The sequence below is a fragment of the Anopheles coustani genome, chromosome 3 (genome assembly GCF_943734705.1).
Source record: "Anopheles coustani chromosome 3, idAnoCousDA_361_x.2, whole genome shotgun sequence".
In the NCBI taxonomy this organism is placed as follows: Eukaryota; Metazoa; Arthropoda; class Insecta; order Diptera; family Culicidae; genus Anopheles; species Anopheles coustani.
In genome coordinates, this window is record NC_071288.1 from 70,631,213 (window position 1) to 70,647,847 (window position 16,635).

General features: G+C 40.6%; 1 protein-coding gene across 2 annotated transcripts; it reads right to left on the minus strand.

Moving 5' to 3' along the window:
* Positions 1–13,289: 13,289 nt before the first annotated feature.
* LOC131272313 (uncharacterized) lies at positions 13,290–16,022 on the minus strand. Of its 2 annotated transcripts, XM_058274001.1 has the most exons (5): positions 15,784–16,022; positions 14,854–15,720; positions 14,516–14,776; positions 14,279–14,413; positions 13,290–14,183 (listed from the first exon to the last, which is right to left on the minus strand). In XM_058274001.1, exons 1-5 carry the CDS (start codon positions 15,832–15,834, stop codon positions 14,010–14,012), a joined length of 1,488 nt encoding a protein of 495 aa, XP_058129984.1. In that variant the 5' UTR covers positions 15,835–16,022; the 3' UTR covers positions 13,290–14,009. The 2 variants fall into 2 exon arrangements, with proteins under 2 accessions (XP_058129984.1, XP_058129985.1); XM_058274002.1 differs by lacking the exon at positions 14,516–14,776 and having other exon boundaries at positions 14,043–14,183; positions 15,561–15,720.
* Positions 16,023–16,635: the final 613 nt, after the last annotated feature.

Consider the following 16,635-nt stretch of genomic DNA (forward strand, 5'->3'; position numbering starts at 1 on the left):
GAACTAGAGCACACACCACAGAACCAGATACTAGAATAAGAATGTTTTTGGAGCAGGAGGAGGAGTAGGAGTAGAGGTCAGAGCTAGGTGCTGCAATTGGATGAAACGAACTGTTTTAGTGCGTGGAGGAACGATGTAAAATTTGCACCAACGCACGACACGTCGAAGGGACTATTTTTTTAAACATCGATCGCGCTCGGCAAGTTGAGTATTTCATTCTCCTCCGATGCCGTGGAATGTTTGGGGGTAATTCGATCCAATCAAAGCAAGAGGACCCGCTCTAGTCAAAGAATTAAACGACAACGATACTAGCATAGCTACGAGCTTGCGATGATTCTTTTTTAATATTCGGAGCAGAAACTCCTCCGGGCATCATGACCGACGCCAGTTGGCAACACTGAATCTCGTCCTACAATAAGTTACCACCACAGTTTACCAGTGCAATCAGTGGAAAAACGCTGCTGAAAAAAGGGGAAACACAAGCCCACAAACAGTGCAATGTACGCCCTAAGGACCGATTCAAAGTACTTAAGCCTTGTGAGGTGTGTGTTGTCGTGTTTACATTATTTCCTTTCATAAAAAGAAATATGACATATATCATTGCGCACACCCAACTGACCCCAAACGCATCAAGACGGGCATTCTCCTTGGAACGGAAAATCAGAACAAAAAACAGAAACAGACTCCACGCACCAGCACCAGGAAAACCCTGCTCCCGTCGGTTCGGTTTTGACCGATTTGGTATTCCAACGTAACAAGTGCAATGCAAATAGAAAATTATTTAATAGGCAATGGGTGTGAGGTCGCAAATTAACCATTGTTAACGAAAGTAAAAGAAGCTCGTTATCCTGCGACCACCTGGACGGTGGAGTTGGGCATGAGTTTAAATGTTGAAAAATATTTTTTCAACAACAACTTGTGAAGTTAGTGAACCGTAGTGCACACAACACAAATAACTAAAAAAAGAAGAACACACACTATAAACACGTACCAGTAAAATGTGACCCTTGAGTAAAAAACAAAAAATGTGAAACACACAAACCAGTTAATTTGTTCAAGCCAGTAACGAACCACGTTTGTATAGTTGTAACAGTTGCCGCGTCGAGTTGGGAAAGCAAACGGTGGCAAAGCAAAGACGTGAACGACGATAAGGGGCGACCGAAGGAGGAGGGAGCGTAGCGTAGCGGATTGTAAAGCAATAAAATTTGAGAATAGTTTTATAATAAAAAAAAAATGGAGTACATTTACTCGCAACCGGTTTATTTGATCCCTTGACGCTGTTACTCGACACGACATATCACAAGCATCGGTTGGTTGTTTGAAAGTCAAATTTCACTAAATATAAGTTTAATGTTTTTCCTTCCACCATTTCAGACCCATTTCCACCCAACGTGAGAAGAAAAAAAGTGATTGAAAATCTAATAAGACACATCAAAAGAAAATCTTCACAGTATCTTACCCATCGCTACCGACAAATGATGGATTATAAAGACAAAAAATAGGCTCGTCAGCCAAAGGTGTGGGGGCTGGCTAACTTTAGGGTGGACTGATTAAAAATTACCTCGGATATTACCCGCTCGAGATCCATTTTCACGAGCAATGGAGCGAAATTCGCGGGAATTGTTTTAATTACTCGTTTCCCGGGAAGGCAACGGAAGGGCCACTTTTGGATAATTCTTAAATAGGGCCGTCCAGCGCCGCACGAGGATGCTTAAGGCGTTAGCTAATTGGTTGCGAAGAAATGCCCGAATGGTTTTTAACAAAACCTAAACGCTTATGCTGGTCGACAGATTGTGATTCATTTGGTGAAATGGTAATCATTCGTGATATTGGATTGACTTTGCATAACTCTCTTCATTTACCCAATGTTTTTTTATATGTTCGGTTGGCAATAATGTAACATGAAAAATGTCAAAAACATTAGCAAACAAAATGAAGCATGGTTAACTTGAAATAAAATATAAGAAGAAAAAGCGTATTGCAACATTTGACACTAGAATACATTGCTTTGGAAACTTGCCCTAATGGTTTTTAGAGGTCATTTTGACCCCTAATTTTAAAAACCTATAACATCACTATTTTTGAAGAATTTTCAAATCTGTAAACTGTTATTTTTTAGTGTATTTGTTGACTACCTTTCGGTTTTGAGAAAACACTTATTGTTTCAACCGTTTTCGAGGTATTAAAATCGAAAACTACGTTGGGGACGAAATAACCCCAATTTAGACTGTAGTGTTAAAATTGCCCATCTAACAACTATGGTTTCTCTAACCGGTTTCTAATTATTTCTTGTATCACGCTTCTATTTTGACCCCTAATTTTAAAAACCTATAACATCACTATTTTTGAAGAATTTTCAAATCTGTAAACTGTTATTTTTTAGTATATTTGTTGACTACCTTTCGGTTTTGAGAAAACACTTATTGTTTCAACCGTTTTCGATGATGATGATGAGATGATGAGTCCCACCGCTTACCCCTACATAGGTTTGAGAGGGACGAAAGTATCTTGCGATATTGAATATAAATCATCAAACGAGAGGGGGCATTGGGGCATTACTCTCCAGAACAATCGCATCCATCTCTGCTCCATTCATACAACGGTCGCCATCAATTGCACAAAGAGGTACATCTTAGATTTCCCAACTAGCAAAAGGGGACCACTTTCCGGAGTAGGGCAGGTATTTTCGCACAGTTTTGGTTAACACCGCCAGCTATCAATGGTTGATAGTGTGGTGAAACCCACCAGTACTACTTAAGGGACCTGATCTTGTTCCTTGCATACAACGGTCCCGAGCAATCACCTCGAAAGGCAAATCGCCGAGTCCCCCAAGGTAACGAGGCACCACCTTCCGGAGTGTAAAAGGGTATTTCTGCTCTGTTTGTAGTTCACACCGCCAATTACCATTGGTTGATAATGTGGTGCCACTATCAAGAACAGAAAGGGACCCAACTACAGCGAGATGTGTAGATACTACTAGTTCTTTTCGTACAGCCATGTCCACCAATTGTCCTCATTTACGCGCGCGTGTCTCAAAACTATGTAGACTCATTCATTCTATTAAGTTAAATTAAATAATAAAAATAAAAAGTCCCTGTTCATTTTTTTACTCATCATCACCATAGTCAAAGACCGTGTTGACAAATGCAATACTACGGGGCTCAAAAACTACAACATTTACTAAATACATTACAAGCACAGCGTCAGACCACCTGCTTCACGTATACGGCGCATAGGCGTTTGAACTCCCTTAGATTTCGCGCTTGTTTAATCTCTCTCGGCATCCTGTTGTACCATTGTACTCCTTTAAAAAACAACGAATTTCGGGCGTTTCCGGACAGATAGCTGGGAAGTCTCGGCTCACCGGCACTACGAGTGTTATACCGATGCACGTCAGACCCAACCACTATCCTTTCCCCCAAATACGTTGGTACCAGGCCTTTCAAAATTTTGTACACAAAGACTGCAGTTTGGAACACTATCCGCTGCTTGACCGACATCCACTGTAAGACGTCGAGCATAACAACCGAAGGAGTATACCAGCCGCAACACAAAATCATTCGCATGACTCTGTTTTGCAACCTCTGCAGTCTCTGTAACTGTGTTTGATTGCCGAGAAATAAAATTGATGCACAGAAATCAAAGTGCGGTGCTATTAACGATTTGTAGAGCTGAACTTTTCCGAAAAAATTCAGATTGTTGCCCAATCTACTAATCACACCACACTTTTTTGCCACTTTTGAGGTGACATTGTCAATATGAGGCCCAAAAGACAGTTTTTCGTCTAATATAACTCCCAGATATTTTATCTGGGAGACTCTGTCGATTGGTTCCTGATTGATGACAATAGCTGATTGGTCAGTAATTTGTCTCGAAGACAATACCATGAATTTGGTCTTCTTGATGTTTAAGGCCAATTTCTTGTATTTTAACCAACCATCTAAGGCATCTAAATCGACATTCAAAAGCTCCTTGGTCTGTTTTAAATCTTTCCGCGAGACGAACAAGACTGTATCGTCCGCAAAAAGATTGATTTCACATGACTGTAAAACCTTTATCATGTCGTTTATATACATAATAAACAACACTGGACCAAGAACACTTCCTTGTGGAACCCCAAGGGTGTTTTCGACAGGGTTTGAACAACAGTTCATGAAAATTGTTCGTTGCGTTCTTCCACTGAGATAAGATGCGAACCATTCGAACTCAACTCCATCGATACCGAACCTTTTGATTGTTTCCAATAACAAAGGTCGCGATATCGTTTCAAACGCCCGTTTCAAATCCAAGAACACTGCAACAATCGGTTGTTTTCGCTCCATTAACTCCTTCCACTTAGCTAATAAAAGGTTCAGCGCAGATTCACAAGAATGTCCTTCTCTATAGCCCGACTGTTCCTCCACCAGCAAGTTATTCCTGTCAAGATACTGGACAAGTTGTTGTTTGACAACAAGTTCCAACACCTTTTCAAGTATATGAAGCATGTTAATCGGACGAAACTCCTCCGCATTGGTGGCTCCTGACACTTTAGGAATTGGCACTACTAGAGACTCCCTCCACGAGTCAGGGAAAATTCCCTCCTCCAATGATTGGTTGATCAGTGAAAGAAGGACCCCCCCAACTACATGGAAACAGTCACGCAGTACCTGAGCATTCACTTTGCTAATTCCAGCCTTGTTCTCTAAGCTAAAACAAATCGATTTGAGCTTTTCAATCGATATTGGTTCGAACTTGAATTGTTGTCTTGGGTTACTATTTGGTCTCAATGTCAAAGGTTCAGCCACGGAAGGAATACTTTGATGAATAGAGTTGACACTATCAACAAAAAAAGTGTTAAATCTTTCAGCAATTGTGCTTTCCTCAAAAATGGCGCATCCTTCAAATGTTACACTTAAACCAGGCTTATCCTCTGGCTTCAGCATAGACTTGAGGATTTTCCACAGTTCCCTGCTATTACCTTGGTGGTCCCTGATCTGGTTGCTAAAAAACTGTTGCCTTGTTTCTTTCAGACGCTGTGTATATTCATTCCTCAAAGCGGTGTATTCCCACCACTGTTGAGAAATGTTTGTCCTTAAGAACTTGGCATAGGCACAGTCCCTTCTGCTCTTAAGCCTTGCTAGATCTGTGTTATACCACTTGTTTGAATCCCTACAGGCAATAGTTCGGTCCACTGTGAAGGCTTTCATGGCATTTTCCAGAGTATCCCACAATATTTTAGCCGTTTCGTTAAAACCAGAAATTGTACTCTGCAAACCCTCTCTAACGAAATTGCAAAGAGATGGTTTGGAGTATCCGGTCAAACAAGAAATACGTTTTTGGACTATGTTGGAATGCTCATTACGAAGGCTCAACCCTAGAGTCTCGTGGTCAGTTATCTTGAGAGCCGACACCGTAGCAACTGACAAAGACTCGAAATTGCAATATACATGATCAATCAGGGTTCTACTCAGCCTCGTGATGCGAGTCGGCTGGTTAACCAGTTGTTTCAAGTTGACTGCTTCCATTGCTCTTTTTAAGGGAACCGACTTTTCAGTGTTCAACCAATCGATATTAAAGTCACCAACCACAATATTACGTTTATTGAAATCGATGAATCTGTCCAGCCACCCCTCCAAAACACCCACGAACCCAGAGTCACTAGAACTAGGTGAATGATAAACAACTCCATAGTTCGCCGCTGTCACACCGCGAGCAACCGCAATACCCAAAAACCAGTTGCCCTCTTTCATTTCATTTAATAAAACTTTGAAAACAACCGAATCTCTGGCATATATTGCAACTCCTCCAGTATGTCGCGAGTTAGACAAACAAGATTCGACACGGTATCCTGGTATGTGAAACTGATCAAAAGCTTCAACTTCCGTGATATGTGTCTCGGCAACTAGAACCATCAATGGTTTAACTTTTTCTACTGTCGTACGCAACATTGCATAGTTGGTTGGCAGCCCAGCAATATTAATATACAATATTTCATACTGCCGAACAATATCCCAACCGTCTTGCTATTGCGTAGACTTCTTTTTTTTGTTCAACTCCTTCTGGAACATTGGACACACACTACTATTTGCAGCATGGTTCGTGTCGAAGTTGTTGGTGCTCACATTATTAGCCCGTTCGCAGTTGACACACTTAAAAACAACAGACTTACAAGTTGCTGTTTTATGTTTGTCACCGCATTTTGAACAGGCCAACTCATTTTTACAGTCATTGGTTATATGTCCAAACTTTGCACTACTTCGAGGTATTAAAATCGAAAACTGCGTTGGGGACGAAATAACCCCAATTTAGACTGTAGTGTTAAAATTGCCCATCAAACAACTATGGTTTCTCTAACCGGTTTCTAATTATTTCTTGTATCACGCTTCTATTTTTCGTCATCAGTTATTGTTTCAAATAAGAAAGGTGATATGATATGTATTTAGGAATAAGTTTAACTGTTATGTTTTTGAACAAATTTACTGTTTTTCCGCCAAGTACATATTTTCTTTTTAAAATTTTTGTCGTTGACAATTTTTTAAATACACTTTTTTCAGTTTTAAAGAGGTACGAGACAGGTTTAAAGTGTTTAGATTTCAGATATAAAACTGGATGTGGATAGAACTGAAATTAAAATTTCCGATTAGCTTTTATTTGATAATGATTCAAGAAGGGGACGAGAGCGACAGTATCTATTGCAAAATAAGCATAGGAAAGGATGTTAAATTGCTTGTGCAAATCAAAGAAATGTTCTAAATTGTTTGTTTTATTTGTTTCAGATTAATTATTTATATTTTGCTTTACTTATCAAACAGTCTGGGGGTTTGTTTAAAATTGAATGATTACCATTGTTTCCATCGAGTTATGAAAAATGATATTCTTAATGGAATAAAAGATTTCATCTCGCAAACGACGGCCAAGGCAAGGGATAGGATGGAGTTGGATTTTATTCATTTCCCACCGCTTGAAACCGGAGACGCTCAATAACTTTCGTCGCCTTTCGTCGTCGGGCGAGCGAGCGAGAGAGAGAGAGAGAGAGAGAGAGAGAGAGAGAGAGAGAGAGAGCCGTCAAGCTTGAGTGAACACACCTTGTGGTGCACCTTGTATCCTTTTGCGACCGCTTCCTTCCGTCGACGGAACCATTTCCTCTTGGGACAGAAGTGCACAATGTCGCACCGAAAAGAGAACAACCACCACCATCGCCAACACCAACACGAAAAGGGGCGGCTACGCCGTTGGACAATAATGCAATCGCCGGCACAAGCTGTGTCCCGCAGCATACCGGTCCCACGAAATGGAACAACTTTTCCAATCCCAGGGAAAAACGCACTCCAGAGAGCCCTGGGTGGGAGGGTGTCGGAGAGGAAGAACACGGGGGAAACTCGTAGAACCAATCCAGAAAGAAATGCAACTTTCTCGCCTATGGCCGAGATGGAAGTTTAAAGGTACTCGGGTCCCCTTCCCAACGTGAAAATGGAACGGAGTTTTCCCCCCGCCGGGGGGAAACTACTCACCAACCGACAGGGGATAGACCCGGATAGACGCTGGGGAAAACTTTTGCGCTTCACCAAATGGAAAGCGTTCCACCCGACGGTATGTCACCGGTGGGCAACTTTTTCCGACAGTTTTACCAGGGGTTTAGCTAGATTTGAGTGCATCTTGTTTTGGATACCGGGTTCTCCTTTTTCTTTCCCTGTCTTAAGCTTTGTTTCGTAGTTTCCCTTCCGGCTTTCCGACTTGCCACAAAACCCTTTTTGCATTTGTTCCATATTTTTGTATTGTTTCTAGTTTTGCGCGTGTGTTTCGGTATCAATATTTATATGCGTGACTTTTTCCCCGGACCGGAACAAACGGAAAGCGAGGGAAGGAATGACAATATAAATATGCATCGAGAGTGACGCACATGTGATGCGCCGCCGGCAAAGACAAGAGTGTTTTTCCGAGTGGAAAATGTGTGTTGCCGAAAGTTGAAGCAAAACACTGTTGGCGTGGTGATGTTCGTTCTACGTATGCTTTCTAATTCTTTTTTTTCAGTTTTATGAAGAAATTTTGTGCACCTTCGGACGCATTTAATCCATCCGGGCTCAGTCTGTGACTTATGTTTGGGTCGTTTAGTGTCGAGAGTGACACGTTGGTTCATTTTCATAATTGCACCGTTCGAGCAAATCATTTTTATTGAGCAAAGCATTGACTAACAAAACCTGGTCTACCAAGCAACGGAATGGCATTGGAAAAATGGAATTGTTTCCTGGTAATCGTTGGATTCGCTACTGGATGTTGTATACCACAAGCCAAGATCTAAAGTAGCTAAAAATCGGATACAATTATAAGTAGCCCAAGTTGTTAGCTTTTACTTTTAATCATATGCTATGCTACTGACAAATTCTTTGATTGGTTTTGCTGATTTCTTTTACTGTATGTTAAACTGTATGTTACTGTTTCTAAAATTGCACAGTTTTTATTGGTTGTGTCTCACTCTTACTTCTTGGCTTCGATGGATATGATATAAAATACTGTTAAGAATAACAGTAAACTTAAAAATCACCAAGTTCGTGATAATTTGCTCAGAATATTGTTTCCATGGTGATACCATGATGGCACCTTAAGTAAATGTATACAACCGATTCGGTTTGTTGATTTTTGTAGCATTAACAATACTACATTTTATTTTATATTTCATTTTTGCCGACAAACTGTATGTACCGAAGCCGATGGTAGATATTACAAACTCTTTTGAACCAATGGAAATCCCATATCATAAATGGATTAGGTTAGTTTTGCTTTGGATGAGAACCAATCAATGAATTGTTGAAATGATACAACAGAGTTGGACGCAATAATGATGTTTTCTATTGCGTTGAGCCTGTAAATCTACGTATTGGCAAACCTTCCTGGATTAGTTTTTAGATGTTTATTTTTATACCACCACATTAAAAGTTCCGCAATCATATAATATATAATGGTATAGTTTGTTTTGTTAAAATGCACAAAAATGCTGTTAGGACCCTTTTGTCGACTTGCTTGTTGGATTTATTTAAAATAGCTTCAACATCATTTCGAAACCACCAACTCAACTCAAACGACATCTGAGAAGATGCACGGCGTCTCCTTTCCTTTCAATAGTTTCTGGCGATTTAATTCCGTCACACGAATAAGGTCGGTAGTTGTATCATTACAATGTTTCAGAAAATGAGTGAAAAACAAAAGCTTTTTTCACTCCTCGCTGCACAACAAACAAATTGTGAAAGTACGTTGAAAACTCTCGAAAAGAAAAGAACGAAATGAAAAGAAACAACTGTTCACGGATGTACCCATTCTGTTTCGGAGCGAGTAACTTTACCGGGAAAATCGTTCACGTGCATGTTGCGGTTGCCGACGGGCACGTTGTATCACTTGTGGAAGATATTTTTATCGCCACGAGGCAAAAGGACCGCAAAAGCACCGAGCAGGTGCAAAGAGCAGCATCGTTCGCATTGCTCGATTCTAAACGACAAATGGTATGATTTTCTTAGCAAGCGACTTGTTTTCCACATATTTCTAGAAATTCCTATATTGTAGCATCGCTGTTTGTGAACACAATTCATATGTAGTTATATTTTATTAATAACTCTTTGTGTGCAAAATTCTTTGAAGCGAACGGTTCTTGTTGCGGTTACGGATTGTATTGCAAAAATAACAATTCCTCCCAATGATATTTGCCGGTGTAATGATGCCATTGACCAACCATTGCATATGGTTTCTTCCGAAAAACCCCGCAAAAGGCAGCATCCCAATGTGCAGGGAAAGCAAAGCGGAAAACTTGGCAGAGAAATATCTGAGGAAACTTTACACCGGCGAACACCAGCTGCACCACAACAGGTGAAAACGTGCGAAAAGCGTCGAAAACTATTTTCTCTTTGCGTGTGTTTCCCCAGAATGTAGGGCTTTTCCTTTCGTCGAATACACGTACCCTCGTCAGGCGAGTGCTTTCACGTGCAGCGCCACAAACTCTTTGGCATAAAGGGGGTTTTTCGGTGTCGGTAATTCGGAACGGTGAACTTGCCGGAGGGGCACTTGAGCGGAAAAACCCGCACCGGCACAATCGATATGCCAATTTATGGGCGAATCCGCCGAATCGGTACGTGATTGTGGTTTTCATGCTTTGCATCTTTGTAACAGGTCGGTTTCACTGTCTTCGTAATGATGGTTTTCACCGAAATTGCATCACACTTCTTTTGAGAATTTCACATATTCGGCTTCCGAATGGCATCTGGTAACGCTTGCTAATAGCTTCGATATTTTTCGACAATCGTCGGCAGCTAATATCACTTGCAATGTCTACACTTATACCATCAGGAATTCGTTGTGTTTCGTGGTAAACATTACACCAATAAATGTTTTATTCTCACTTTTAACAACCACAATTGGTTCAGTTAAATATTTTTAGATTTGATCCATCATAAATATACAACACACAATGGTGCATTTTAATGTTTTATTTATTATTTATTTTTCAGTCAGTTCAGGCATTTTAATTTGATACATATAAATTTGTTTCGTGTTTCGTGACTACTCTCTGTTGTATTAAAGCCAGAACCATTGTTCATGCATGACTCACCAATAATCCATCGGTTATCCCCCGATGCCGCATAAATCATAATGATTTGATGCTCACACCAGCTTAACCGATATCCGACCGCTAATCTCTTTATGGTCGTGGTGGGTTTTCTTCGTCTTCTCCGCTTCACTATCCGGCTTTGAAATGCAAACCAATTACTCGTCCGGCAAATGGTCTACCGATCAGCATGCCATGGAATAAATCTTTCAATCCATCGACGGTTAGCTATGTTTCGGTAATTTCTCCACCTTTTCGATTTCAATGTATCTCTTGTTCTTCAAACGAAAAGTACACAGCATCATTTAACGACGTGAGATAACTCTATTTTACCATTATCACTTTGATTCAAATAATTGAAAGAGGTTTGTAGCAATTTCATATCGAATAATAAATCCAACCTGGGCTTCGAATCCATACTGAAGTTAATTTAGTGACTCACTCATTTATTCAAAAGAAAAAGAAATTTCTAAAACTACCATGGTTCATAAAAAAATCAATCATATTTTAAAATTTATTTAATAAAATTTTAATTAATTTAAACACGTTACCTGTCAAGCGTTCTTAGCATTTCTGCTGTCACTCACTTTTGGGTGACATGGCAGTTAACGTGTTAAATCAATTTATTTTTATTAACAGATTAACTCTACCCAAATGATACCTGGAATGTACCTAATTCTTGATGTCACATTGGTAAATTTAACCTGTTTTATCGATTATCATTTATCGATTATATAGATTCTTCAGAACACATGTTACTACTTCAATTCATTTTAATCTATTATGAACGCTTCAGAAAAAAATTACTTATAGAAAATGTTTAAGTTACTCTACTCTTTTATAAGTTTTACGAAACTAACCAAATACTAATCACTCTTCCAAAGACACAGAACAGGAAATGAAGACTTTTGTTATGCAGTTTAACTGTGACAGTGTGTAAAGTCAAGCAAATGTTCTGATGTAACTGTTTCGATTTTTTTCAATTTTTGGCAAATTTGGTCTTTTTAGTTTCTTTTTAACTTCTTTGTACCTAAAATTTGTTTCAGTCAACAACCGTATGCATTATATTAACAGTTTAACTATAAATTCAAATGGCACAAAGAGTAAATAACGACAAATGCGGTTCGTAACAAGAATATTTGAATAATTTCCTCTTCAATGGAGGCGCCTGGTGTTTTATGATTGAAATGATTTAAAAACCGTGTAAAGCTTTACATCCTTTGGTCCAGTTAATTTACGACACATTTGCAGCAATGTTTCAATGCACAGCATTATAATCCCACCATCATTATCACCTACGCAACCCTCTGCCCACCACAAACCACCTTCGTGGCCATTTTCCCGATTCGATACGATCCTACCAACGTCCCACATGCATGGCATCGGCAAACTTTTACAAAAGGCTCACCATCGCCGACGATTCTACCGTACCGTCGTGGCATCGAAGTCCAAGCACGCCGTAATTAAGCTCCCACCATTGTCTTCCCACTCCCCGTGGGGTTCATGGAGACGCCCAGTCGTTCGTGCGGTTGATTAATGGGTGCTGCGCGCCTTAGCCGTCCGAGCGCGAACCAAACACACACACACACACACACACTCACGCACGGATATTGTGCATCGCATTTACGGACTTTCGCTCCGCTAGCTTCGCATTTGCATCTGATCATCATTGCACCGTCCGTGCCATAAATCAGCGACGCGGGCTCTACCGATGCTGCCAATAATCGATGCAACATTCGTCGACTTTGGCGTGCATCGGCATGTGCCAAAGGCTCTCGGGCCCCAGGGCGCGTTGCATTTCCCCCGAGGAAATCCTTCGAGGAAGCTAAAAAGACGCATACAATTGCCTGCTGGAGTGCGGCGTAAGTGAAAAAGCCAACGATGGAAGATACATTGCGCAAGGAACGATGTCGACGTTCGATTTCCTACCCAACGAAGGGCCCCGTTTATGCATGCTCCCGTTGTGTATGGTAATTTCTTTCCACCGGCAGACGCACACGCGGCACTGCATCGCGAGCATCGCCGAACACAACACAACAATTAACCTTATTGACGACTTGATGCGGTGTTTCCGAACCCCTTTACCCCGCGCCTGCCCCAGGCCAGCGAAGCGAGGACATTAAAATGCAATTCTTCTCCATTTGCACGAGCATTAAATAAAGCGCCTCGATACATGCGAGCTCGCGTCTCCCTTTGCGTTCCCCGCCTTTCTTCGATGTCGGTCGTCTTGACTTCCTTTCACTGCACCTCTAGCTCGTAGGCAAAAAAGGGAGAGTCTTCAATTGGCTCGATTGCACCCGGTTCCATTTTCCACCGATCCGTTTGGCGAAAACACCAGCCGAAGGAAAAAAAGGAACGCGAGCGAGCGAAGAACGGATTGATGCATTTTATTACAGTTCGCTTGCGGAAGCTGTGTCCTGTCGGGCTTCGTCGGGAAAACTCCGTCGCGCGGAGCGGGAAAATGCGGCAGGAAAATGGTGCAGCGTGTATTGTAAAATACACACCGTACGTTGAGATCGAGATCCCTCGAGGGATGGGTACATATGACGTTCCGAACGGATGGACAGCAGGTAGGATAAGGGGAGGACATTTCAGAAAAAAAAATCGAAAAAGCCTTAGTATCAATTCAATACATTGCTCAATGTTCTTGCTGTGCTAAGTCAAAGTTGAAAAATTGAAAAAGTATCGTTTTTTAAATATTTTTATTGCAATTTTAAAATACGTGGGATTTAGTCAATTCAAAACCAATTTGAATTTTGGATTTTGAAATTGCATATTTAATAAAAGTAAATACAATTCTTCTTGTTTTTTGTTCTTGTTTGACCAACAGACCCAATTAATGCTAGTTTCATCACATGATAGACATCATGAAAGACACATTTGATGTTTGAAATTAGATTTGACTGGAGTTTGTAGAAAAACAAATATTCAAAGCTGAACAAAATGTGACAAACCCATTGACGATGCGTTCCACCATCGATAGGGATTCGAAACCCACGGCCGAAATCGCTAACCGGATCGATTTTCACACATTTTATAATTCTTGCCTTCTATATTAAACTTTCAAGAATACATAAGAGTAGAAAAAATGAGTCCGTATTTCTAAAACTACCAATTCTGGATTCTGGGTCATCTATCTCGCTAGCGCTCTTAGTTTATAGAAGCCATTTAGGTATAAAACATGAAGAAATTTGGAATAGAATCAGACTTTCATCGGAATCCAACCGAGGCGGTCACCTTGACCATCTTGGTACTAGGCTCGTGGATGTTCTCATCATCTCAACCTCGACACTTGTGAGGAAAGGAAGTACGATAGTGTCAATTATTTCTACTCTTTCAGCCATCCGAAAATTTAGCGGACCCATTTCTCTCCCTGCCCGAAGCACTTAAGAAAATTAGAGAGCTACCTAATAACTAATAATACTAATAACTATACTTTTTACTTATAATATTGTTCAAGTTTTGGGGTTATGTTGCCTGCAATTACTGTGCACAATGGCATTAGGGAGCGTAGTTTTTCAATGCACTCCTTTGATTGAGCATTGCTTTCCACCAAGTGAAGGATTCGGAGTGACGGAAAGACTGCTGGAATTGACAAGAGGGTATTCTCATCCTTAAGTAGAATGCAATCCCAATTGAAAAAATAAAAATAAAAATAGAAACATAAGCATATTATCACCATAAAGTCATCTACTATTGTCTACCTACCATATAAGTGATCGCAAATGTTTTAATTTTGGTTGATGGAAAATTTTGAAGAAAACGATCACAATTAGACACTTTATTCAACCTCAACTCAGTTAGATGAGGCAAAGTATCCAAATGTACGCCGGCCCCAGACATCTGAAATGCAACAAACAAGTTTCAATTTGTTAAAATGCAATTAATCGAATTCAATAAATATTTGAATTGGTTTAGACGATGCACGTAAACCGTTGAACACACCCAACCATTTTTTAGCTCCAAACATTTGAGAGATACCATGTTGTTGAAGATAAATTGCAGCCAGACCTCATGTATATAAGTCGATATGCTTAACCTGCTCAGGTTTGGCATCACCGCAGGTAATCCTTTTAAGAACTTCAACGTATCATATACCACACAGTATTCCTCTAATACAAAAAACAGATGAAGTTCTTGTAAAGAGGCAATTGGTTGGCATTCTTCAAATACGTTACGATCTAGTCCTCCCTCCAATGTAAGGATCTGCAAAAAAACAAACGAAACATACTTGTGTAGTGAAAATCCTGTTTTTCTTAGCTTTCTATGTGTTTTCAACTTACTGTCAACTTGGTAAGGTTTGCTAATCCATTTAAACATTGATTTTCTAGCTCGTCCGAACAGATATGAAGAAATGTAATGTCCCGACAATGTTCCACCAAAATGTTCACGAACAGTGCAGCTTTAGCATATTTTAGTGTAGCACGTTGAAGACGTTTTGATTCGGCAATGAATGCGCAATTCGAGCTCGAGACAATAAACTTATCCGAGTAACATAAATCAACCTCGATTTCTAGTAGCTCCGGAAAACTTATCTTACAAAACGAAGCAACTAAGTCAACTTTTTTAAAGTATGCTTTAACCGATTTCAGTTGATGACTGAAGTGTTTGAACACTTTAAGAGCGTTTTCTGTATGACAGTCCATATTGATTCTCTGAAGATTAGGAGCGATGCTGCAGATATCAAACGTTTCCTCGAGCAATGACGAATAATGCCACATTTTAAGATCATACAGCTGGTGGAACACTGGCAGCATCATAACACCATCAAATCTACGGCTCCGTATGCGAAACAGTCCTTTTAACGAAAGCGCCTGCAGATTTGGAACGTCGTGTAAGATGCACTGGATTTGCGACAGATCAACTTCCCCGTGGACACCCAAACTCGTTACATTTTTTTTAAACCCCTTTATAGCTTGAATGAACTCTATGTGAATATTTTCATCCTCACTGCCGCATCCTAACCCAATATGACGATACTGTCGTTTACCTTCTCTGAGGGGTTTTTTCTCCTGATTTTGTATTTGTACTACAAAGCGGACGTGATCCATTCTGCGACCAGAAAATGCCAAGTGCGACCACTGGCGGCACACTAAAGAAGCATTTTTCAGATCGGCCACAGTCAGATAGTCGAGGATTTTCTCAAGAATCTGAAATAAACCAAAATTAATAAGGGTCGCGAAATATATTGCAATGATTGAAAAAACATTCACCTCTATTGGTAAATCACTAATTTCCTTCCGTGGTTGGGTTATCGAATCCATCTTTTCAAATTTCTCGTCGTAGATTTACGACAGAGAGAGAGGGGTCAGCAACGATGATAGGTATACAATTTAAATGTAAAGGAACAGCTTTAACGTTTTGAAAAGCACGAAGTGATGATTCTTCTGGGTATTATATTCGACGGTAAAACAAATGGAAACTCGAAACAAATGGAACACCGCAATGCCGGTTCAATTCATACGAATGACACGAATGACAGCCCAAGGTTGATTTACATAGCAGGTGGGTTCATAACGAATGAAGCGCTTCGATTTCATTGGAACGAAACTGCTTAGGCCGATAATAGACGGCGCGCGTCCGACGCGTCCGCGTCCTAAATGTAATCGAACATCAGTCAAAATGGCATCCAACTGACATTTAACGAATTGTCATCTACCCGCGTGGGACGCGCATCGTCTAGGTGACCACCCGCCATTTGGAACGCGCGTCGCCAGCTTAAAGAATCTTTATTCTCAGCGTGCCAGGTGTGATGTGTGTTTTTATACAACATCCACTCAACGAATTAACTATAACGGAACATTTATATTGTAACGTCAACGGACGCGCTAGCGCGTGGAACGCAGAGTTGCTTGCTCGAAGCAACTCTGCGTCCAAGCAGGCGCGTCGGCTAGCGCGTGCCGAAAGTGTCCTAAAATATGTCAGTTTGACAGATTGTAGATCACATTCGGGACACGGACGCGTCGGACGCGCGCCGTCTATTTTCGGCCTTAGGCCTACGCCGAATAATACGCGAGACAAACACAACCCACCCAGCCTAAAATTTTCGGCCAGTGCTCGAATCT

Coding starts and splice junctions, on each gene's coding strand:
- LOC131272313 (XM_058274001.1), bottom strand. CDS start 15,834: ATGGATTCGATAACCCAACCACGGAAGGAAATTAGTGATTTACCAATA. Junction 15,721..15,783: donor TTAGTGATTTACCAATAGAG/GTGAATGTTTTT, acceptor GGTTTATTTCAG/ATTCTTGAGAAAATCCTCGA. Junction 14,777..14,853: donor CAAACCTTACCAAGTTGACA/GTAAGTTGAAAA, acceptor GTTTTTTTGCAG/ATCCTTACATTGGAGGGAGG.